The sequence below is a fragment of the Balaenoptera borealis genome, assembly GCF_965194805.1.
Source record: "Balaenoptera borealis genome assembly, chromosome: 4".
Lineage (NCBI taxonomy): Eukaryota > Metazoa > Chordata > Mammalia > Artiodactyla > Balaenopteridae > Balaenoptera > Balaenoptera borealis.
Window position 1 is genome coordinate 86,028,306 of NC_138861.1, and position 25,069 is coordinate 86,053,374.

General features: G+C 40.8%; 1 protein-coding gene across 6 annotated transcripts in view; it reads left to right on the plus strand.

Moving 5' to 3' along the window:
* Positions 1-1,092: 1,092 nt before the first annotated feature.
* The window catches only part of PDS5A (PDS5 cohesin associated factor A), a 129,862-nt gene continuing 105,885 nt past the window's right edge, over positions 1,093-25,069 (plus strand). For 2 of the 6 annotated variants that reach the window (XM_082390459.1, XM_082390463.1), the window contains exons 1-2: positions 1,099-1,499; positions 2,358-2,538. In XM_082390459.1, the coding sequence (XP_082246585.1) occupies positions 2,398-2,538 (141 nt within the window). In that variant the 5' untranslated portion in view covers positions 1,099-1,499; positions 2,358-2,397. Of the gene's footprint in view, positions 1,500-1,578; positions 1,712-2,357; positions 2,539-2,671; positions 2,707-25,069 lie in introns of those variants that run through there. The other 4 variants (XM_082390464.1, XM_082390461.1, XM_082390460.1 and 1 more) reach the window with 4 other exon arrangements.

Here is a 25,069-nt window from a genome sequence, read left to right on the forward strand (position 1 = left end):
GTTCCCTGACCAGGGATCGAACCCGGGCGCCCTGCATTAGGAGCGTGGAGTCCTATCCACTGCACCACCAGGGAAGTCCCAGCACCTATAATATTTTTAAGATCAAGCAAAGAATGTGGAAAAGACCGATGGATATCCATCAAGAATAATTTAAATAAATAATCGAATATCATTTTAAACTATGGCAGTGGTCAGTTTCAAGAGCTGCCTGCTATTTCACATTATTGTGTTCTTTTTTCAACTACATTTTCGGAAATTATGTACGTGCTCCTGAGGTTCATCTGCTTCAATTTTCTTTACATTAAACTGCTCAAACACCACTGCATTGGGCTTTCCTTTGGATGAAATAAAGTTATTCTTCGGTATACTTAACACTTAAAAAAAATGAATTATTCCATATTTACAAGAGCCATCTATCTAATTTGTAAACACGCTTATTTCTGGATTCCAGTCTCATAGATCTTCATTCTCCAGGTTTGGGAGTGGAGCCCAGGATCCTACGTTTCAGACCTTTCTTTGAGAACTCAATACTCGACTCAATGCTATTTTCATATTTTGCTGCTTTCAAAATATTAATTTTAGACATCTAAAGAGGGGAGGGCAAACTGGTGGCTGTCAGAAGGAACAAGAATGAGCGGCCCACGTTGTGCCATGTTGCAAAACTTTTCCTCAGTTTGCAGATCCTCTGTCCCTGGGGAGGAAATCAGTTCATTTTCACCAAGTAATTCACCATTTTTCAACCATTTCCGTCCACGTCCCTCAGGATGAACCCCAAAAGTCATGAACTCATCTCCGCGGCATAAGGTAAAGCCCTGTTCGTCCCGCTTGCCCTCACAGTGCCGCGGGGACCGGTTCGCTTCCCGCCAGCCGGGCTCCTCCTCCCCTCGCCTTTTGGGTCCCGTCCTCCCGGAGGCTTTCGGCGCGGCAGGTCTTGGCGCCAACCGGGTGGCGGCGCTGTCTGCCCCACGCGCCACCGCCTCAGGCCCGAGGGAGGCGGAGGCACGGCCTGCGGAGGAAGGGGCGGAAGCGAGGCGCGCGCCCTTCTCTCGCGTGCTCTCGCACCGCTCGCGTGACCGGCCGGTGAGTGCGAGAGGCGCCGGCTGCCCGGGGCACGGACTGCCGGGCGCGCGCCGCTGCGAGGGGCGTCCGGGTCCGGGTTGACGGACCCGGCCGGCGCGAGGTGCCGGCGGGCGGGCCCGGGGTTCCGGGGCGAACACACGAGCACACGCTCCCGGAGGAGCCTTTTCCGAGGCTGCTCTTCCTCGGCCAGACGGAGAGCGGCAGTGTCTCCCCGCCCAGCGCTCACTCGCCCCGCGTCTCCCCCCGCGGCGACTGCTCCTCCTCGGCACCGCCAGCCCCAGCGCCGCTCCGGGGCGGGCGGCGGCGGCGGCGGCGGGACCCGCGGAGCCGCTTTGTGTGCAGCCCGGAGAGGGGCGGCGGCGCAACCACCTGACAGAGGCCCGGGCGCTCGATGCACCTTCCGCCCGCATGAGGAGGAGGTAAAGGCGGCGGCGGCTCGGCTCCCGCCCTCGGCTGGTGGAGGGAGGGGACGGAAGGGGAGACCGGAGCGGGTGGGGGGGGGTGGGGGCGCGGGATCGAGGCCCGGCGGGGCTGCCCGGAGTTGCCGGTAAGGCCTCGGCGGCGCCGAGTGGCCAGGGGCGAGAGAAGCCGCCGGGGAGCCTCAGCCGAAGTTGAAGGAACAAAATGTGAAGTGCGGAGCCGCGTCAGCCGCTTCCTGGCTTGGGGTTCGGGGTGGAGGGCGGCTTGTTTTCCCCTCCCGCGGGGGTGGGGGAGCGGGACACGGGAGGGGCGGGAGCGTGGCGGGGACGCCTGGGGTTCAGCAGCTCTGCCCGGCAAGGGCGTTCGTCCCCGGGAGACGCCGCTGCGTGTGGGTCCTGTTGGGTCCCTAGTTTTGCGGCCTAAGCTGAGCCCTATAGGCCTCGCGTCTCCTATCCTGGAGGGGACCGGCCGGGCGGGGACTCGAGGCTTCTCTCTGACCGAGCGGGGGCTTTAGGGGCCTTGCCGGGCTCTCGAAGCCGCCGAACTTCGGACTTCGGTGTTTGGGGGTGGATTTCATTGTGAAAGGAGGACTGGGAAACTCCTGGCGCTGCCCGGCGCTTCCCGCGGCCGCCGGTGCCAGAGAGCCCAGTGGGCCCGGTGTTGGAGGGGCCCGCGTGGGTGGGCGCGGCGCGGCGGCCGCCAGGATCCAAGCCCCGGGAAGGAGCGGGTGGCAGGGCCGCCGCGAGTCCCCGGCCTCCCGGGAGAAAGGGCCCTTTGCAGATTAGAGATTTTTGAAATGAAAAAAGAGGTTACAAAGTCGTCCCTTTCCCGCTGAACTTTTGTTTTCTGACCGATAGAGGCCGGTAGAGGACTGTGAAAGAAAAGTTGTCCCCCAGGATGGACTTCTCGACCGCGCAGCCCAAGCCTGCCCCTGCTCTCTGTGGCGTCGTGAGTGCCGACGGGAAGATCGCTTACCCTCCGGGGGTAAAGGAGATCACCGACAAGATCACCACCGACGAAATGATCAAACGACTGAAGGTAAGCTCCTCTGGACAGAATGTTCACATTTCAGACGTTTGTGGTAGGAGGTGCTCTCTCCTGTGGTATTACAGTTCTGCTGGGCCTGGCCTTTAAGAGTTTCACCGACCAGGGTTGTTTTTTTTTTTTTTAGCTATTTTACGTCTTCTCTTTTACCGCTTCTGAAAGGCATTGTTATATCTTAGCTATATCTTTGAATGGTGATTTCTGTTAGGGACATAACCATTATGGGAAATTAGAAGGGTGTGTGTGATCTTTTTTAATCTTACTTTTTTTTTAAGTATAAGAATTCGAGTATTTTTTAAGTTTGTTTGTTTGTTTGTTTTTTCCCCTAGAAATATTTACGAGAATACTGTTCAGAGTAGCTTATAGCCTTAAAGGTAGGCAGTAATTTGCTTAGGAAGGTTTTCATCAACTTCTGAGGAGACTGATTTATCAAAGCACAAAAGGCATTTTAAAAATTATCACAATTTCCTAACATCCAGAAGCTTAAATATGTATATAGTATGGTTAAACTTTGACAGAAGGGACTGACTTTTCAAAATTCAGCCTTGAAGTAAAGTGATGATTTATGTCCACATGTTCAAAGGGGTTTGTGTGTGTTTGTTTGTTTAAATATTTATTTATTTGGCTGCGCTGGGTCTTAAGTTGAGGCATGCGGGGATCTAGTTCCCTGACCAGGGATCAAACCTGCGCTCCTTGCATTGGGAGCACAGAGTCTTAACCACAGGACCACCAAGGAAGTCCCCAAAGGGGTTTTAAGAGAGAGTGATTATGGCTGTTTTTATAAGGAGTCAGCGTATTTTTAAGCATGGTGGTCCTAATGTCCAGGTTGTAAGTTTCAGCCGTAAGTAAGTTAATTTTTTGCTTTTTGTTGCATGGACATAGATTGTGGACACAGCCTTACAAAGTAAGTGCTGTTCTTGTTAAGGAATCAGCTTGATGCAGTGGTTCTCAACCAGGACATCTTTGAGCCCCAGGAGACATTTGGCAATGCTGAAGATGTTTTGGTTGTCACTGTCGGGGCTGGATTGGAACAGGGTAAGACTGGAGACAGGGAGTCCAGCTAGGAAACTGTTAACAGTAGTCTAGGTCAGAGATGTTGAAATCATGAAGTAGGGCTATGATAGTGGGAATAGAGTGATAGGGAACGATACAAGACACATTTCAGTGTTAGAATCAGAGTTGGTGGGAGGTGAGGGAAGAAACGATGTTGACACTTTGCCAGTCTTCACCTTGGCCACTTGGTGAAATGTATTTTAAGGAATAATCTTGCCCCTTTGCTTTTAGAACTTATAGTGCCTAGTAAATGTTTATCATGTTATGAGTGATTAATATTTAAAGTATTCCTGTAGTTTGTTGTTAAAAATCTAATTGGATTCTGCAGTTTGTTGCCCCTTTGGAAGGAATGGGACACAATGCCGTCCATTAAAATAAACCTTGATACTAAAGACTGTACATGAAGTAGGGTGCTTAATTGATGCGTCTTAAGGTTATATTGTTATTGTTCTTAAGTGTTCTGAGATGCTGAAATATGAATTATGAAATATAAAGCTAAGTTAAAAAATTTATACGTCTTTTAATTTTTATTTTCATATTAAGAATATCAAAACCTTGAATTCTAGTGATGGATAATTTGGTTAAAAAAAGAAAAGTTATGACTATATATACATCTTCCATTTGGAAATAGATTAAATATCAGAAATATTGTTAACTAGAAATTGACACCAAGTCTAGAATGAGCATACGGTTAGAATATTCATTTTTTATGAGTTCTTTTGGAAGTTAAATTTGATATGCATATTAACCAATTTGAATGTCCTATTGCTAAAATTTTGCTTTTCTCAAGAATTATGATTCTGTCTTCCTCCTGCCTTTCTAAGTCGATTTTGACTTTGTACATTTTAGGGATCCATGTTTAAAGTATTACTGTCTCGTTGGAAGTATAGGTTTCAAACAATATTTAACTGTATTTTTGATAACTTTCGTGTTATTTGTGGATAAATTTTATAAATTCAGTAGTTTGTTATAACACAGTAACAATGTTCAAATGCTGTATAAATACAAAAGCGCTTAAAGGCAAGTAAAATCTTGGTCAGTGGGGCTTCCCTGGTGGCGCAGTGGTTAAGAATCCGCCTGCCAGTGCAGGGGACATAGGTTCGAGCCCTAGTCCGGGAAGATCCCACATGCCACGGAGCAACTAAGCCCGTGCGCCACAGCTACTAAGCCTGTGTTCTAGAGCCCTCGAGCCACAACTACTGAGCCCACGTGCCACAACTACTGAAGCCCGCGCGCCCAGAGCCTGTGCTCCACAACAAGAGAAGCCACCGCAATGAGAAGCCCACACACCGCAATGAAGAGTAGCCCCCGCTCGCCGCAACTAGAGAAAGCCCGCGTGCAGCAACGAAGACCCAATGCAGCCAAAAATAAAAACAAATAAATTAAAAAAAAAAAAAAAATCTTGGTTAGTGGAATTCAGAGACGTTTGGTCCATTTTCTTCAGTTTTCAAGACTGGAACAAGAATTTTTATAGTGGAACCATAATTTTAGAGTTAGAAGGATTCTAAAAGAAATTCTGGAACTCCCTTTATTTCACAGATAACAAAAGTTAGACCCAAAGTGGCCAAGTAACATTTACCAAGGTCAGCCATAGGACAGGTTAGTGGCAGAGCCAGGGCAATAGCATCATGTATCTTTTTATTCTTATAGCTGCTTTCTTCTAAGGAATCTAAACAAAGTTGAACAAAGAAGTTGTGATTTTTATTATGCAGTTGAAAACAGTAAAGTGAAAAGAGAAGGGAATCAATGAGAGTTAATTTGGTCTTTTGCAGGGAGATTTGGGACAGCGTTTTTTTTTTAACATTAGAGAGAAATTATTGTGATGCTTTGAAGCTTTCTTGAAAATAATTCTTAGAGTATATCTTTGGAAGAACTTAGACATACTTCTGTATTTTAGAAGTTTTAATTTCTGTTTCCAAGGAACTACTTTAAATGTTTTTATGTCCAGTCACACTGGCCTTCTGTCAGTTCCTTGAACATGCCATGCTCATTTCTGTCTAGACAGATTTAGAATTATGTAGCCCATATACATACTCTTCCTCCCAGTTCATTAAGGGAAGTCTCTTAGATTCCTTGTTAATATATTCTTTTAATTCCTTCATATCACTTATTACAGATGTGATATTACATTTATGCATATGTTTATTTGGTTTGTCTCCCCAGCTTCTCTGTAAGCTTCATGAATATAGGTATCACATCTATTTGTTTACTTTTGTATCCTCCCAGTGCTAAGTTTAATACCTGGCACATAGGTTCTCAACATATATTCCTTGAATGAACGAATGAATACTTTGTATTTTTTTTTTTTTTGGCTGCGTCGTGTCTTCTCTGCTGCTAGGGCTTTCGTGGAGCGGGGGCTACTCTTCGAATACTTTGTATTAATCCTGGTTTAGAGAAATATTTTTATTTTTGAAGATGAAGGATAATTTGAAAATATTTTGAATTACAACTAAGTACTTTATCTGAGATTGCATACTAGAGATGATAACACAGATATTTAGAATTTTAGAACCAGAAGGTAGCTTAGAGGTTATTTCATTTTGTTCTAATTTTCCGGATGAAGAAATTGAGTCTCAGAGGTTGTGACCAACCCTAGTCACATAAAGCTGAAAACCATCATTAACAGTTTTGTTATTTAGATAAATTACAAATATATATTAATTGGCAGAAATATTAAAATTCATACAAAAGCTGTTTGCAAGGATAGCAGACATTTTAATACCAGTGTTGCACTAAGCATCAAGATTTCATTAAGGATTCTGAAACTAATGCAAATCATGTCTGATAAGTTTTATAAACAAGATACACCTATAAACAATGTTGTACAAAGTTCCATTAAGTGCTTCTGCCCACAGTTTGTTATACACAGTCTATCTCAGATCATGTATTACAAAGCTGTGTGCTATGCACTTTTTTTTTCTTCCTTTTTTGCTATTTTGGAAGTGGGAAGCCCTTGAAAGCCTTGGTTTTTAAAAGGAGGGATTAGGATGAAGTTTGTTACTATATCCATTTCTTATTATCTGCTCTCAGAGTTCAGTGCCCCAGACAGTTCTCTAGCCACAACCCTATACCCAAACCTGCCATATTCATTCTGTCACAGAATCAAATCAAAATACTTACTACCTTGGTGCTAAGAATTAGGAAAAATTAAATAATAGGGTTTTATTGTTCTGAAAATGTCCCCCACTTTTCTCTCACTAGGTGTTACTTCTATGTTTTCTTTGTGTCTTTCTGTAATCTTTCTCTTTCTGTCAGCCATTCTCCCTCTTCCACGTGCTCGCTCTTCTACTTTCTATAGTCTGGCCTGTTGGATAGTTCAGTAGGAATTGGGATATGGTGAACTTGATTTAGGTGGGACATCTCCCTTTTCTCATCAAACCTAGGTTGGAAGAGGGGAGGAATAGATTAGGGGCAGGAAGGCCATGAATTCTTTCATTTTCCTTCCCCTCAGGTGGACGTCAGAAATACTTGATTTGTTGTAATTATTTTCACTTGCATAAATGACTTTTATTTATCCCTAATTGCCACATAGTATGCTAATTTTGCTCATAATTGAGTATGTAATTTCAAGTCTGAATTTTGTTTATATCTTTTACTTTAATATTTGTATTAATGCAGAAGATTCTGCTAAGTAATTAAGAAGTTAAATGGAGAGGCAAGATTTCTTAAAATGAAGTCCTAAAATATAGCCAATATACATTTGTGAAGTAATACTTCATGCAGCACAGCTTTTATTTTATTTATTTATTTATCTATTTATCTATCTATTTATTTATTTGTCTTTGGCTGCGTTGGGTCTTTGTTGCTGCGCGCGGGCTTTCTCTAGTTGCAGTGAGCGGGGGCTGCTCTTCGTGGCGGTGTGCGGGCTTTTCATTGCAGTGGCTTCTCTTGTTGCGGAGCACGGGCTCTAGGCATGCAGGCTTCAGTAGTTGTGGCACGCGGGCTCAGTAGTTGTGGATTGTGGGCTCTAGAGCGCAGGCTCAGTAGTTACAGGTGCATGGGCTTAGTTGTTCCACGACATGTGGGATCTTCCCGGACCAGGGCTTGAACCCGTGTCCCCTGTGGTGGCAGGTGGATCCTTTACCACTGCACCACCAGGGAAGCCCCTACCCTTTTAATCATTTTTAAGTGTACAGTTCAGTGCCGTAAGTACATTCACATTGTTATGCAACCTCATCACTATCCATCTCCACAACTTTTCATCATCCTTAACTGAACTCTGTACCCATTAAATTATAACTCTATTCTCCCCTTTCCCCAGCCCAGGCAACCACCTTTCTGCTTTCTGTCTCTGTGAATTGGGCTACTCTAGGAGCCTCATATAAGTGGGATCATACAATATTGCTGCTTTTGTGACTGGCTTATTTCACTTGGCATGATGTCTTCAAGGTTTATCTGTATCGTAGTATGTGTCAGAATTCACGTGTATAACATCTTTTGTTTATCCTTTCATCCTTTGATGGACACTTGGGTGACTTCTACTTTTTGCCTACTGTTGGTAACTTTTCTTACTATATCACAGTTTTGTGGATTAGAAATTTGGGCAGGACTTGGCTTGATTATTCTGCTCCACATCGCATACTGGACTCACTCACTGGTATTCAGCTGGTGATTAGACTGGTGAAGTATATACACACTGGCTTCTCTCAAATACTTGGTACCTCAGTAGGAACAGCAGAAAGACTGGACTCAGCTGGGCCCTTCTTCCTGTCTATGGTAGTGTTAAGGCTTCTCCACATGGTCTCTCCAGCAGGGTAGTTGGGTTCAGGGTTCCAAGCCACTATGGAGGAAGTTGCCAGTACTTTTAAAGACTTTATTCAGAATTGGTAGTGGCACTTCTACCTTACTCTACGGTAGTCATACCGCTATAAAGTAGTCATAGCACAGCTGACATTCAAGGAGAGAAAAATTGACCCTACTTCTCAATGGAAGAAGTAGGAAAGAATTTGTAGCAGTCTTTACCACAGGAGCTCTCATGATAAGTCAAAGTGTACTATACTTTGTAGTTACATTCATACATTTGAAAAACATTTAATCTCAAAAACAACAATATACATTTGCAGCCAATTTGCTAGATTTGTAAAATTTATTTTAAATACTCTAAGAAAAAAATTGTAGGAACTTTTTTTTTTTTAATTTTTATTTATTTATTTATTTTTTATTTATTTATGGCTGTGTTGGGTCTTCGTTTCCGCGCGAGGGCTTTCTCCAGTTGTGGCAAGTGGGGACCACTCTTCATCGCGGTGCGCAGGCCTCCCACTATCGCGGCCTCCCCTGTCGCGGAGCACAGGCTCCAGACGCGCAGGCTCAGCAATTGTGGCTCACGGGCCCAGTTGCTCTGCGGCATGTGGGATCCTCCCAGACCAGGGCTCGAACCCGTGTCCCCTGCATTGGCAGGCAGACTCTCAACCACTGCGCCACCAGGGAAGCCCTGTAGGAACTTTTTTACGTGCTAGTTAGGGAGGAATTATGGGGGAGGCTCATGATTTGATCCTAGAACTTGTTTCTTACATTTTTTGAATTTTTACTAGGAAGTATCACTGGCCAATCATAATGATGATCCCCCCTTCTCTCTTTTTAAAAAAAATCTATTTTAACTTCTTTTTTTTTTTTAATTAATTAATTTATTTATTTATTCTTGGCTGTGTTGGGTCTTCATTTCTATGCGAGGGCTTTCTCTAGTTGTGGTAAGCGGGGGCCACTCTTCATCGCGGTGCGTGGGCCTCTCACTATCGCGACCTCTCTTGTTGCGGAGCACAGGCTCCAGACGCACAGGCTCAGTAGTTGTGGCTCACGGGCCTAGTTGTTCCGTGGCATGTGGGATCTTCCCAGACCAGGGCTCGAACCCGTGTCCCCTGCATTAGCAGGCAGATTCTCAACCACTGCACCACCAGGGAAGCCCTATTTTAACTTCTTATTTTGAGACATTTTATCTCTCTAGAAAAGTTGGAAAAGTTGTACCTTCAACACTCATCCCTTCATTTAGATTCACCAGTTGTTAACATTTTGTTACTTTTGCTTGCTTTAATGTTTCTCCAAACACACACACACAGAGGGAGACAGATGTAACATACTTCTTTGTTTGAGAGTTACTTGCATCTGTCATGACATTCCACCTCTGAATGCTTCAGCAGTCTTCTTAGAACAAGGACATTCTCCTACTTTATAACAATTATCATTATCACACTCAAGGAATTCAACATTGATACAGTGATATCTGTTATACTATCCATAATAAAATTTCCTCAGTTGCCCTAAAAATGACTTTTTAAAAGTTGAATTTTTCTTCCTCTATCCAAGTTGCAGTATAGGATCACATGCATTTATTACGTCTCTCTTGTCTGTTTTAATCTAGAAAGTCCTCTCATTTTCTGGGGGTGTGTTGTTCATGACATTTTTTGAAGCATTTGTCTTATAAGAGTTCATAATCTGTTTTGTCTCATTTCCTCATGCTTGGATTCAAATTGAACCTTTTTTGGCACGTATACTACACAATTGGTGTTGTGTAGTTCCCTCAGCATCATATCAGGAGACATATAATGTCATTTTGTCCTCTTGGCTTTGCTAAGTTGATCACTTGTGTACAGCTCTCTGCATTGTAAAGGTATTTCCCTCTCTTTGCAATTAATAAGTAATATTTAAGGTAATAAATAGTTTTTAAGAATAATTTGTTTTCCAACAATTCTTACTCAACTGTTTTAGCACCCACTTTGGTGGTTATAAAATGTTGCCTTGATTGATTGATTGATGGCTGTGTTAGGTCTTTGTTGCTGCTCACGGGCTTTCTCTGGTTGTGGCGAGTGGGGGCTAATCTTCGTTGTGGTGCATAGGCTTCTCATTGCGGTGGCTTCTCTTGTCGCGGAGCACAGGCTTCAGTAGTTCCGGCGCACGGGCTTCAGTAGTTGCAGGGCATGGGCTCAGTAGTTGTGGCTTGCAGGCTCTAGAGTGCAGGCTCAGTAGTTGTGGAGCACGGGTTTAGTTGCTCTGCAGCATGTAGGATCTTCCTGGACCAGGGATGGAACCCGTGTCCCCTGCATTGGCAGACGGATTCTTAACCACTGCGCCACCAGGGAAGTCCCAACAATTGGTTTATTTTTTTCTGTTTGTATTCAATTTTATATGTATATACATATACATACATACATTCACTCTGGTGGACTGGACTCTTCATTTCTACTGACGAGTATTATCCTTGCTTGATTTTTTTTTTTTATTGTGGTAAAAAACATAACAAAAACCATCTTAACCATTTTTAAGTGTACACAGTACAGTAGTGTTAACTATATGTACATTGTCAATACTACAGATCCCTAGAACGTTTTCATCTTGTAAAACTGAAACTCTGTACCAACTGAACAACTCCCTTTCCCCCATCCCCCTCAGCCCTTAGTGACCACTTCCTGTTTCTAGGAGTTTGACTACTTTAGATACCTCACATATAAATGTGGAATCATATGGTATTTGTCCTTTAGTGACTGGCTTATTTCACTTAGCATGAAGTCGTTAAGGTTTATCCATGTTGTAGCATATGACAGGATTTTCTTCTTTTTTAAGGCTGTGTAGTATTCCAGTGTATGTATCTACCACACTTTCTTTATCCATTAATGGAAGTTTAGGTTGCTTCCACCTTTCAGCTATCGTGAATAATGCTGCAGTGAACATGGGTGTGCGTATATCTCTTAGAGACCCTGTTTTCAATTCTTTTGGATATATATTGCTGGGATTGCTGGGTCATATGATAGTTCTATTTAAACATTTTTGAGGAACCCTTCATACTGTTTTCCGTAGTAGCTGCTTCATTTTACCTTCCCACCAGTAGTACAGAAGGGTTTCAGTTTCTCCACATCAGTGCTTATTTTCTGTGTTTTTGATAGTGGCCGTCCTAACAGGTATGAGGTAATGTCTCGTTGTGGTTTTGATTTGTGTTTCCCTGATGACTAGTGATGTTGAGCATCTTTTCATGCTTATTGGTCATTTGTATATCTTATTTAGAAAAATGTCTAGTCAAGTCCTTTGCCCATTTTTTAATCAGGTTATTTGTTTTATTGTTGTTCAGTTGTAGGAGTGTTTGTATTCAGTTTTAGGAATTACATTGTTCATTCTTTTTATTTAATTTTACATGGTTCAAGAGTCAAAACTATAGAAAAACTTACACTTTTAGAAGTCTTCTTGCCATCTTTATTCTTTCCACTTCATTTCCACCCACCTCCCCTCTGTAGATAATCATTGTCATTAGTTTCTGGTTTATCTTTTCTGTGTTACCGCCCTTCTTCTTCTTCTTCTTCTTTTTTTTTTTTTTTTTTTACCGCCCTTCTTAAAAGATAAACTACTATATATACTCTATTGTACTTTGCTTTCTTCACTGAATATGTCTTGGAAATCACACCATATCTGGAAATGTCTTTAAATTCATTTTCATGGCGTTATAGTATTCTATGTGTAGATGTGCCATAGTTTACTCAACTAGGCTCTCATTGTTGATTTGAGATTGCTTGTAATATTTTCCTTTTACAAGTAATGCTGAAGTGAATAACCTTGTTACACATTGCTTTGTATTTGTGGAAGTGTGTCTTTAGGGTAAGTTCCTAGGGTAAGTTCCTAGGATTGTTGGGCCAAAGGGTACATTTCTAAGTGTTTTTGTTAGAGGTGGTCATATTCTCCTTCATATGGGTTGTACCATTTTGTACTTCCACCAGCAAGTATAAGAGTGTCCAGCCTCTCAGTAATGTATTGTCAAGTAATGCGTACTTTTAAAGTAGCAAATTGGCAAATTAACATCTTGCCCCAAAAGGCCATTTTATTGCCTCCCGGCAACAAGAGAAGTTCTTTATGAGAATGATTAAATATAAGTGCTCCACTGAGGTTCAAAAGGATAAGAACCCTATTTAGATTTCCTTAGAAACTCAAAAGGAATTGAGTGACTTTTTTAGTATGTTTAAAGAAATGAGGGTGGGTGGGGTAGAGTTGGAGACAAAATTTTAGGAACAAAGATGATGTTAAAATCATCAAGCCTCAGTTAGGTCTTCATTCAAGACCTTGAGTTAAATAGAAATGAGATGAAGGCTTATTATTTAAAATCATAAATGAAATAAATAACGGTATTGGCATGTAAAATGCCAGTGCCGTGATTTATTTTCCCATTATCAGAAATCTATAGATGTCCAAGGGAAAAACTGCTTTGTGTTCATAGTAGGAGAATAGGCTTAAAGCATTAATGAATTTTGTTCCTATTAGCTTCTATTTTCAGAGTTAATTATTTAAATTAAACACTACTTTGGCTGAGGTTGTTGGCATATGGAAGTATGTCCAGTTGAATTCACTGGTCAGAAAGATAAAATGAGTGGAGTTTATACATGATATAAAAGCATAACAAGTTTTTATTTGCTGAAGACAACAAATCGAGACGTTTCTAGGTAACGGTTGTAATAGAAAGCTAAACACAAACATAACGAAGGAGTTTACTAAATTTCTTTCCCTTGCTGTTGGCATTTGGTCTTTTACATTAGTACAGATCTTCCCAACTGATACTCTACACAGTTGTAAGTATGCCTAAATACAGAGTCCCTCAGCCTTTGGAGATTACAAATATTACATCATTTTTTGTATATTATGTGATATTTTAAAAGTTGGGAACTGCCATAACATATGTGTTGTTTTTCATGTTATATTGTAAAATTATTATTAAGATCAAACACTTAAAACTTCCTACCAAATGGGGGCCCTGTGATTAGTGCTGATAAAGCCAGCCCTTAAATAACATGAGTCCATTAGGGGAACCTGGATTTATACTAGGAATAACACTGGAATGGATTTCTGTTTATATGAAGGATATTTGAGATTATTATATCATACGTTAAATGTCAGTTTTGTGCTAGGATTGTATCTGTTTCTTTGGATAAAGAGGTACTAAGAATTTTGGTGGTCAAGAGAAGTTTCAAGGAAAAGGTGACAGTTGTACTGGGATTTGAAGGCTTAGACTTTGGTAAGCAAAGAGTGGTAAAACATTTCAAACAGATGAATAGCAGGGACAAAGACAGAGACAGAAGCATGCTTGGTGTGTTTGAAGAAAATGAGTAGGATAGTTTTGCTAGAGCTAAAGCATCCTAAAAGAGTAGTTGAGAGGAAAAAAGAGGAAGGTACCAATGAAATTGGTAGAATCCTTAAATGACAGAGGAATTTGAATTAAAAAAGAAAATAGAGCTAAAGAGGGATATGTCTACATTGTGGTTTTGCATGATTAGCAAAGCTAGGTGACCAAGGAGTTTTTTAAGCACGTGAATACCACCCTTCTTTGAGGCCAATTTGTGGAGGTTTTTTATCCTCATGTCCAGACCAGATAGTATCTTTGGTTGAATAGTAATCCACTTCTAATTGATACTGTCTGAATGAATCTGTTGGTTGCTTAGAGTTTAGTCACATGATACTAGGTGTGAAGGCTGTGGATGAGTAAAATTTTAAGAGCAGTTAGTAGAATTTTATGTACTAGATTATAACAATATGAATTGGATTTTTAAAAAATAAATTTATTTATTTATTTTTGGCTGCGTTGGGTCTTTGTTGCTGCGCGCAGGCTTTTTCTAGTTGCAGTGAGTGGGGGCTACTACTCGTTGCGGTGCGCGTGCTTCTCATTGCAGTGGCTTCTCTTGTTGTGGAGCACAGGCTTTAGGCACATGGGCGTCAGTAGTTGTGGCGCACGGGCTTAGTTGCTCTGTGGCATGTGGGATCTTCCCGGACGAGGGATGGAACCCGTGTCCCCTGCATTGGCAGGCGGATTCTTAACCACTATGCCACCAGGGAAGTCCCAGATTTTTATTATATATATTCAGTGCATGTTTTTCCAAAACTTCCTGGAATTTCTGTGGTAGGAATTCAAGTAAACATTAATTGTAATTTGATGCCAAATTATTATTATTTTTTCTACTTTTTATTTATTTTTGGCTGTATTGGGTCTTCATTGCTGTGTGCAGGCTTCAGTAGTTGCAGCATGCAGGTCAGGAGTTGTGGCGTGCGGGCTCAGTAGTTGTGGCTCGCGGGCTCTAGAGCACAGGTTCAGTAGTTGTGGCGCACAGCCTTAGTTGCTCCTCAGCACGTGGGATCTTCCCAGACCAGGGAAGGAATCCATGTCCCCTGCATTGGCAGGCGGATTATTAACCACTGTACCACCAGGGAAGTCCGTCAAATTATTTCAGTACTTGAAAATTAAGTTCAGTGGCCATGTATTATATCCTATAATTTCAAATGTTTGTTGAATTGCATAGCCTTTATCTAGCCCCTATAAAATAAGTAGAGGTGAATTTCTCATCTGCAAAAAGAAAATCATTGAATAAAAGTGTTTAAGATTTATAAGGACTGAGTCAGTGTATATAAGGAGACTGCTTTGTTTCTGGCAGAAGTTTCAAAATGATTTTCTTCTTGAAGCATATACCTAAATAGCTTTGAAGAAAGTGATAAAAAGCATCAGGCAGTAATAAAATGAAAATATTTTTAGATCTCTTGGAAATCATGTTATATAATCCTGTCTACTATATTCAGTTCTCATCCTTCTTTTAAAAATTTTATTTTATTTATTTATTTTTGGCTGCGTTGGGTCTTCATTGCTGTGTGCAGACTTTCTCTAGTTGCAGTGAGCAGGGGCTACTGTTTGTTGCGGTGTGTGGGCTTCTCATTGCAGTGGCTTCTCTTGTTGCGGAGCACAGGCTCTAGGAGTGCAGGCTTCAGTAGTTGTGGCACATGGGCTCAGTAGTTGTGGCTCATGGGCTCTAGAGCACAGGCTCAGTAGCTGTGGTGCATGGGCTTAGCTGCTCCACGGGATGTGGGATCTTCCCAGACCAGGGATCGAATCCATGTCCCCTGCATTGGCAGGCAGATTCTTAACCACTGTGCCACCAGGGAAACCCTGTGTCCGGTCTTAATTGTGGCACGTGGGATATTTTAGTTGTGGCATGCAGAATCTATAGTTGCGGCATGCGAGATCTTTTAGTTGTGGGATGTGGGATGTAGTTCCCTGACCAGGGGTCAAACCCGGGCCCCATGCATTGGGAGTGCAGAGTCTTAGCCACTGGACCACCGGGGAAGGAGCCCTGCCTTTTATCTTAATTTGCTATTTTTTAGAATTCCATTTTAATTATTTTTGATTTTATAGGTATATCTTTTCACTGTGTGTGTGTGTGTATCTGTCTGGCTATGTCTGTCTGTCTGGTTGTACAGGGATTGCAATACATATCCTTAACTGTTCATAGTCTTAGACTTTTATTTTTGTGCTATTTCATGTGAAATGTAAGAACCTTCCATTACTATGGGTCCATTTATCACAGCCCCACCCTTTATGCTATACATGCATTATAAACCCCACATTAAACAGTTATATGTATTTTAAATAAATGCAAGGGAAGTAGTCTTTTATATTTATGCACTTATTACCATTTCTTGTGCTTTTTTTCATTTTTTCTCAAATGTCCGATTTTCCACCTGATGATATATCCCTTCAACCTGAGAAACTTCCCTTTAGTGTTTCTTTTAGTGAAGATTTGCTGAGATAATTTCACTTAGTTTTCATTTGTCTGAAAATGTTTATTTAACCTTCATTTTTTAAGGATATTACTTTTTGGATGTAAAATTCTGGGTTGACAGTTTCAGTGCTTTAAAGATGTAATTCCACTGTCTTGTGTTCTCCAGTGCTTCAGATGAGAAGTCAGTGGTAATATTTATTTTTGTTTCTTTGTATGTAATGTGAGATTTTTTTCTGGCTGCTTTCATGGTGTTTATTTTTCTTTGATGTTCAGCAGTTTCATTGTGATGCCCTGAGGTTTGTGTTTCCCAAATACTTGTCCTGCTTTGGAATCACTGACCTTCCTGGATCTATAAATTTATGTCTTTCACCAGATTTGGGGAGTTTTTGGTCATGATATCGTCAAGCTGTTTTTTCTTTTTTTTTTTCCTTCTCCCCCCTTTTTTCCTCTTTCCAGGATCCACTTACACATATGTTAGATTTTTTTTTATATTGCCCTCAGATCACTGGGGCTCTTTTTCTTTTTTCAGTCATTTCTCTTTGTGTTCTTCAAGTTTGGTCATTCCTATTGATATGTTCTTAAGTTTATAACTCTTCTATTATCTTCAATCACAGATACAGCCTGAAAAAATGTAAAATCACAGGGACTTGGGAGATGATCTATATAACATTAACTGTGTGTTTCCTCTTTTTAAAAATATATAAATTTTTACATATAGTAAAGTTCATAAACCTTAAGTATAACATTTTATTAATTTTTACATACATATATGCATATTGTCATTATCCAGATCAAGATGGCACTGCAGCAGGCTGCCGTATGGTCCCTTCCCCAGAGATAGAGACCCTTCTGATCTTTATCAACTTAGATTAGTCTTGCCATCAAACTTAATATAAATGAAATCATGCAGTATGTACTCTTTTATGTCTGACTCTTTTCCTAAACGTTGTGTCTGAAATTCATCCATGTTGTTATGGGTTGTAGTAATTTTCATTATATGAGTACACCAAAATTTATTTATCCATACTGTTATTGATAGGTATTTTGGGTTAGTAGTTTTTTGCTTTTATGAAAAAAAACTTCTATGCATAATGTACGTGGTTTTTGGTAGTGGTAAGGACTCATTTATCTTGGATATATACCTGGGATTGGTGGATTTTTTCTGTGAAGGGTCAGTAAAAATTTATTTTGTGGGTCAAGAGAATACTCTGCAAGTACTTACACAGTAAGAACTTTTTTTTTTTTTTAACAAAATTCAAAACATAGTGATTCAGTACTTTTTTTTTTTTTTGTAACACAGGTCTGCTAATGAGAAAAATGGAATTCTTTGGAGGGGAAGGTGTGGAACTAACATTTTACTTAATTGGGGCTCAAAGTTAGTGTTTTCTATCACCAAAATTGATTTCAAATGTTTACCTATTAATGCTGATCTGTAGTGAAATGTGGTGTATTTCATTTGAAAATGTTTTTTCACACAGAGACTTCCAAATATTGATAATCAGTTCATGAACATATGATTTTAATTGACCATATTCATTGCTTGGAAGGCATTTATAGAATTATTTTATACTTTTCTCTTGATAATTGCCTTTTAGCATGTCATTACATTGCATATTAATAGCTTCCAGTGGAAGGGTTAGGTGGAAGTTCCTCAACTGCAATGTGAAATGGACTTTGAAATGTGGAAATTTCCTGTGCATGTGTGTTGAGGTCCTAAAAATCCTGCTAGAATTGCAGTTTGAGCATGGAAATGGAAATCTCAGTTTTTGTTATAATTTTTGGCAGCACAGGAAGAAGGAGCTTGACATTTCTTATGATTCAGTGGATGTTAGTTGTTGAAATATGTTAAATTTTCACATAGATGTGCTTAACAGCCCTTTGGTTACAGCTTGAATTCATTGAGAAACAGCCCCACACCAGTAGCCAAAGCTACTTTCTGAAGCCATTCAGTGTTTAAAAATACTAACAACAAATACTATCAATTAAGGGGTGTTGAGTGCTGAAAGAAGCTGAAGACTACTGGAATGATGTTTGCAGGAATAGCAAGAAAAACAAGAAGGAATTCTCTTTTTCCTCTTCCTGCCTTCTAATCACCTTCCTGTCAAAGAAGTCTACGCAATGCATTTTCCAGAATCCCAGTCTCAACATCAGAGAACAGAGTATAGAGGAGGTGGATTTGGAGTTGAGAGACACTGTGTAAATAATTAGCATACTATTCTGATATGTGAACTTCAGTAGAACAAGAAAAATTGTTTCATGTTTCCATCTAACAAGATACAGCTATCCTTCTTTTAAAAATGAGGATGTTCTCACCTCGTTCCAGATAGTCTCAGTAGTTATGCAGTATCAGTCCCTAGGTGACAAATACCCTATTCTGGGTGATGTTATTGGTTTTTAAGTTAAAACACTATTCCATCTGAATAGTCTAACTCAAGGGTTAACTTAAATTTCATGTTTTTACACATATAAAGGAAAATAAAATTGAAATAATTTGGCTGTTAGTCCTAAAAATCTTCACATTCAGTTTGACCCTTGTAAATCTTATTCTTGACTAGATGTTGATGTTTTTGTTTTCCCATGCAGTGAAATTGTTGTCAGAAGTATTAGTGATAAAGAATATCTTGAAAAAGTGCCCCATAACTGACAAAGGAATAATCTCCAAAATATGCAAGCAGCTCATGCAGCTCAATATCAAAAAAACAAATAACCCAATCCAAAAATGGGTGGAAGACCTAAATAGACATTTCTCCAAAGTAGACATACAGATTGCCAACAAACACATGAAAAGATGCTCAACATCACTAATCTGCAGAGAAATGCAAATCAAAACCAGAATGAGGTATCACCTCACACTGGTCAGAGTGGCCATCATCAAAAAAACTAGAAACAGTAAATGCTGGAGAGGGTGTGGAGAAAAGGGAACCCTGCACTGTTGGTGGGAACGTAAATTGATACAGCCACTGTGGAGATCAGTATGGAGGTTCCTTAAAAAGCTAAAAATAGAACTACCATATGACCCAGCAATCCCACTACTGGGCATATACCCTGAGAAAACCATAATTCAAAAAGATACATGTACCACAATGTTCATTGTAGCACTATTTACAATAGCCAGGACTTGGAAGCAATCTAAATGTCCATCGACAGATGAATGGATGAAGAAGATATGGCACATATATACAATGGAATATTACTCAGCCATAAAAAGGACCAAAATTGAGTTATTGTAATGAGGTGGGTGGACCTAGAGTCTGTCATACAGAGTGAAGTAAGCCAGAAAGAGAAAAACAAATACCGTATGCTAATGCACATATATGGAATCTACAAAAACAGTACCGATGAACCCAATGCCAGGGCAGGAATGAAGATGCAGACATAGAGAACAGACTTGAGGACACAGCGGGGGAAGAGGAAGCTGGGATGAAGTGAGAGAGTAGCATTGACATATGTACACTACCAAATGTAAAATGGATGGCTAGTGGGAAGCTGCTGCATAGCACAGGGAGATCAGCTTGATGCTTTGTGATGACCTAGAGGGCTGGGATAAGGAGGGTGAGAGGGAGGCTCAAGAGGGAGGGGATGTAGGTATATATATATGCATACAGCTCATTCACTTTGTTGTACAGCAGAAACTAACACATCATTGTAAAGCAATTATACTCCAATAAAGATATTTTTTTTTAAAGTGCCCCAGTGTTGTTTCTGAGATGTTCTTCCAAGTCATTAAACACTTAATGCTGCAGGATTTGGTGCTAGTGCTTTTCTAGATATTGTCAGGCATTGTCAGCCCAAGGTTTTCAAACTGAAGTTTGTACAAGCGCCAACAACAGCACTTCTTACAGTTACTTCCAGCTGTGACTTTTTCTAAGATCACTGATTTTTAAGACACATGTGAGTATCAGACATGTTAAAATTTGGGTGTTAGAATGAATAAATATGGTAATTTTAATTTATCATGGACCCATGTATACCAGACACTAGGCTGGGAACTTCGTGTCTGTTATCTCAAAATATCATAATCTTTTAAGATTGTATTATTATCTTTGTTTTATAGACAAAGAAGGACTTATTTATTTATTCAAGTCACATATCCATTGAGAGGTAGAACAGAACTCACACACATGGTCTGAATAAATCCAGAATTTAATTTGTGTTCTTTTTGTGCTCTAAGGAGGAGATCAGTTTCAGAGATCAGGGTAGAATGAGTGTGTATGCTCATCAGTCCTTAGCATTGTTGTCTCAGTGGACTCAGCCAATAGGAACCACTCTGGATTGGAGATTGACAATCAAAAAATTACCAAAATCTGAGGTGGGTGTAGGTGCAATACTATTAGAGTTTGACTGAAATGGCTACACTTGGGTGTAGGCAGACAGGGGAGGTAAGTAAGGCAGGAGGGGCCTGTAGAATATGATTGAAGATTTAGAATTCATATTGAAGGCAATGAGTAGACTTAGTGAGAATAAAAAATGAAGGAGTTAGGGGTGGAATGTACTAAAAAGGGATTTTTAACCACTGGACCACCAGGGAAGTCCCTAAAAAGGAAACTTTTTAAGAGGTAAAACAGTTTGTAATGAGGTTCAAGATGTGACTCAAGTAAGATGAAGATGAAAAACATTGATAAGTTAGTGAGAGATGCTTTCAGTAATTCTGAGACAACAGGTATGAACTATTTGAGGCAAATTGGGGCATGTAGTCACTCTGTGAATAAGGAACTATAATGCTGGGATATTAATTGGGTCTTTGATCTAGAGTGAATTGTAAATTTAAATTCTTAGTCTGGGAATTCTGAATTGAGAATCTGAAGATTTACATCTAAATCCTGGATCCTCTTCTTACCAACAATGTAACCTATATAAAATCTTTTCTTTGAAGTTTTTTCCTCTGTTGAGAATGGGTATGTTTAGACTCTCTCCCTCCCTCCCCGGTAGTCATAGTTAAGGGTTATAGACTACACACTACACACACTACAAGCTAATGTGTTTTCCCCCCCTAGGCCTAGGCTTTAGTTTTGTGGTCTTAAAATTCCCTGGGACTTTTTCACTTTATAAAAGGCATGCATTTTGCCTTGCAGAAGATTGTCCTGTCTTTGAACCTTTGCAGTCTCCCTTAGTTTCTCTGGGTGACTCTTTTTTGTCCCTCAATGTTTGCTTAGAACTTACAGGAGGAAGAGAAGTCTATATGCTATAGATGTCAATGCCCAGTGGTTATATAGAAAAAGCCATGGGTAGCTTACTTGGCTTACATTGTCTAGGGCGATTATGTGTCTTCCCTTTCAGTTATTCTCTTTCCTGATGTTGGAAGGTGGCTTATAAATCACAGCTCTCTCAGTTGAACCTTTTTCATTGCCTTAAAGGGACCTTAACATTTAAAAGAATATTTTTGTGGAAAGATGTGAGGCTTTTATCTCTCCAGTTCATTTTTTGAAATAAATTTATTTATTCATTTATTTATTTTTGGCTGAGTTGGTTGGGTCTTCATTGCTGTGCGGGGGCTTTCTCTAGTTGCAGTGAGCGGGGGATACTCTTCGTTGAAGTGCACGGGCTTCTCATTGCGGTGGCTTCTCTTGTTGCGGAGCTCGGGCTCTAGGCATGCGGGCTTCAGTAGTTGTGGCATGCAGGCTCAGTAGTTGTGGCTCGTGGGCTTAGTTGCTCTGTAGCATGTGGGATCTTCCTGGACCAGGGATCGAACCCGTGTCCCCTGCACTGGCAGGTGGATTCTTAACCACTGTGCCATCAGGGAAGTCCTCTCCAGTTCATTTTTATTCATCTGTATTGTCTTTTTTTAAAAACATCCTTATTGAGAGGTAATTCGTATACCATGCAATTCACCAATTTAAAGTGTACAGTTCACCTATTTAAAGTGTACAATCACTGGTTTTAGTATATTCACAGATACGTGCAACCTGCGATGTGTGGCTTGCGGGATCTTAGTTCCCCAACCAGGGATTGAACCCGCACCCTCAGCAGTGAGAGTGCAGAGTCCTAACCACTGGACCGCCAGGGAATTCCCTAGAGCAGCAGTCCCCAACCTTTTTGGCACCAGGGACCGGTTTTGTGGAAGACAATTTTTCCACGGACGGCGAGGGAATTGTTTTGGGATGATTCAAGTGCATTACTTTTATTGTGCACTTTATTTCCATTATTATTACATTTTAATATGTAATGAAATAATTATACAACTCCCCATAATGCAGAATCAGTGGGAGGCCTGAGCTTGTTTTCCTGCGACTAGGTGGTCCCATCTGGGATGATGGGAGACAGTGACACCCGAAGTGTCTTGCTTATGTCCAGTCTACTCTGTAATCTCATTTTGGCTGCTGTCACTGCAGAAAACCCTGCTTCACAAAGATAGGATGTTGTAAATCGAAGCAGGCTTTTCAGTGCTTTTGTGGCAATCTCAGGATATTCCACCTTGACTTTAATCCAGAAGGTATGGAGATTTGAAGTTGTCTAAAACATATTTTTAAGGGCACCGTCATTTGCCATCTCAAGCAGTTGATCCTCTTCTCACACGGACAAAGTCGATTCACCTGGCTTATTCACAAATGGGTTGCAGATCCATTCCTTCCCAGTTCGGGGGTCTTTTTGTGGTTGGGAAGTAATGCTCAAATTCTTCTGAAAGCTGAGATAGGTGATGATGATTGCACCAGCTGGGAGAAAGAAGGCCCTGGCTCAGTCTCTTTCAAAATCTCTGCTAACGTTTGAAACATGTCAAAAATCCCAATGTTCACTCGTCGCCCCCGTAATTCCAGTTTGGCTTTGAATGCAGCCACTTTATCTGCCGACTTGAACACAGTTGTCATTCTCCCCTGAAGTGACAGATAGAGTTCATTGAGCAGGTTGAATATGTCACACAGCTAAGCAAGTTTTGCGACCCATTCTTTGTCACTGAAATGTGCTGCCACTGGTGACTGTTTTTCTAAAAGTAATCTCTGGAGCGGCTCTCTTAACTCAAAAACTCTGTCCAGTGATCTACCTTTAGAAAGCCATCTCACAGAGCCGCATGAACAGATGTGAGTTAAGGGCATGTACTTTAATGTGGCTGATAATTTTAATCACATCCTGTAAAATGTTGTTAAGTTCAGGTGACATTTTTCGGCTAGCCAGCATTTCTCTGTGGATGACACAGCGTGTAGACTCACATTCAGAAGTGACCTCTATGACCCGAGTAGTAAAACCAGAAAGCCGTCCAGTCATGGCAGCCACTCTGTCCATGCATATACCGACACAAAATGACCAGTTCAGTTTTCCTGATATGTAATCGTTCAAAGACTTGAATAGTTCTGCAGCTGTGGTGTTGGTTGGCAACAAAAGTGCACATAACATATCCTCATGCACATCCTCCTGAAAAATATATATCACAGAAACAAGCATTGTTGCCTCGTTGTCAACATCGGTAGACTCGTCAGCTTGGATTGCGTACCATGGTGACTCGTTAATCCTCTTTAACAGTTGTGCCTCAGTATCCTCTGCTATTTCATCAGTTTGTCTAGTTATGGTGCTAGCCGAAAGAGGGACATGTGCCACCTTTGAAACTGCAGCCTCTCCTAAAAGTTCATGACAGCTGTCCTTAGCAGCAGGCAGGATCAACTCTTCACCGACAGTAAAGGGCTTCTTAGCTTCAGCAATGTGGTTAGCCACTATGAATGATGCTCTCAGTGCAGACACATTTGATGAAGTGTTGGCCTTCAGTAATTGCTTCTGTTCTTTGTGTTCACATTTTTTTTCTTTTGAACAATTCCAAAGGCTTGTCTTTTAATGCAGGGTGCTTGGTCTCCATGTGGCAAAGCAGTTTTGAAGGTTTCATGGCTTCGTTGGGTAGCCAGTCGCCACATGTTACACAAAGCGGGCTTGGAGAATGTGAATCACCTGTTGCAGTGAACCCGTAATTTAAGTAGGACTCTTGGTATTTTCTTTTAAATGCAGCTTTCTTTTTGTTGGCAGTCTTAGAGTCTTCTGCTGTCTCATCATTGGGTCTTTCCCCCTTTTCAAAGAAGCTCTCCAGTGGTGTTTGTTTTTTACTCATTTTGTCTAGGGTTAGCTTGTGGGCTTACCAAACTGACTGAGACAAGTGCACAGTGTGGGAAAGAGGCACGGATGGAAGTGGTAAATAAAATAATGGTGGGCCACGCGCAGACTAAAATAAGTGTCGGATTCTGACTTAAAGCCTGCCACCATATGCAGCTGTACAATTGAAGTACATCCACTCACTTGCCACTGTAAAGCCTGCCACCAGATGCAGCTTAACTGTCACTTGCCACTCACTGATAGGATTTTTTTTTTAAAGATTTTTTTGGTGTGGACCTTCCCCCCCCCCCCACACACACACTGTATTTTATTTTATTTTTTATTTTTTTATTTTTTTTACGTTTTTTTGAATTTTATTTTATTTTTTTTATACAGCAGGTTCTTATTATCTATTTTATACATATTAATGTATACATGTCAATCCCAATCTCCCAATTCATCCCCCCTGCCCCCACATTCCCGCCTTGGTGTCCATACGTTTGTTCTTCACATCTGCGTCTGTATTTCTGCCTTGCAAACCGGTTCATCTGTACCACTTTTCTATATTCCACATATATGTGTTAATATGCGATATTTGTTTTTCTCTTTCTGACTTACTTGAATCTGTATGACAGTCTCTAGGTCCATCCGTGTCTCTACAAATGACCCGATTTTGTTCCTTTTTATGGCTGAGTAATATTCCATTGTATATATGTACCACATCTTCTTTATCCATTCATCTGTCAATGGGCATTTAGGTTGCTTCCATGACCTGGCTATTGTAATAGTGCTACTGTGAATATTGGGGTGCATGTGTCTTTTTTTTTTTTTTAATTCATTTATTTTTATTTATTTATGGCTGTGTTGGGTCTTTGTTTCTGTGCGAGGGCTTTCTCTAGTTGTGGCAAGCGGGGGCCACTCTTCATCGTGGTGCGCGGGCCTCTCACTATCGCGGC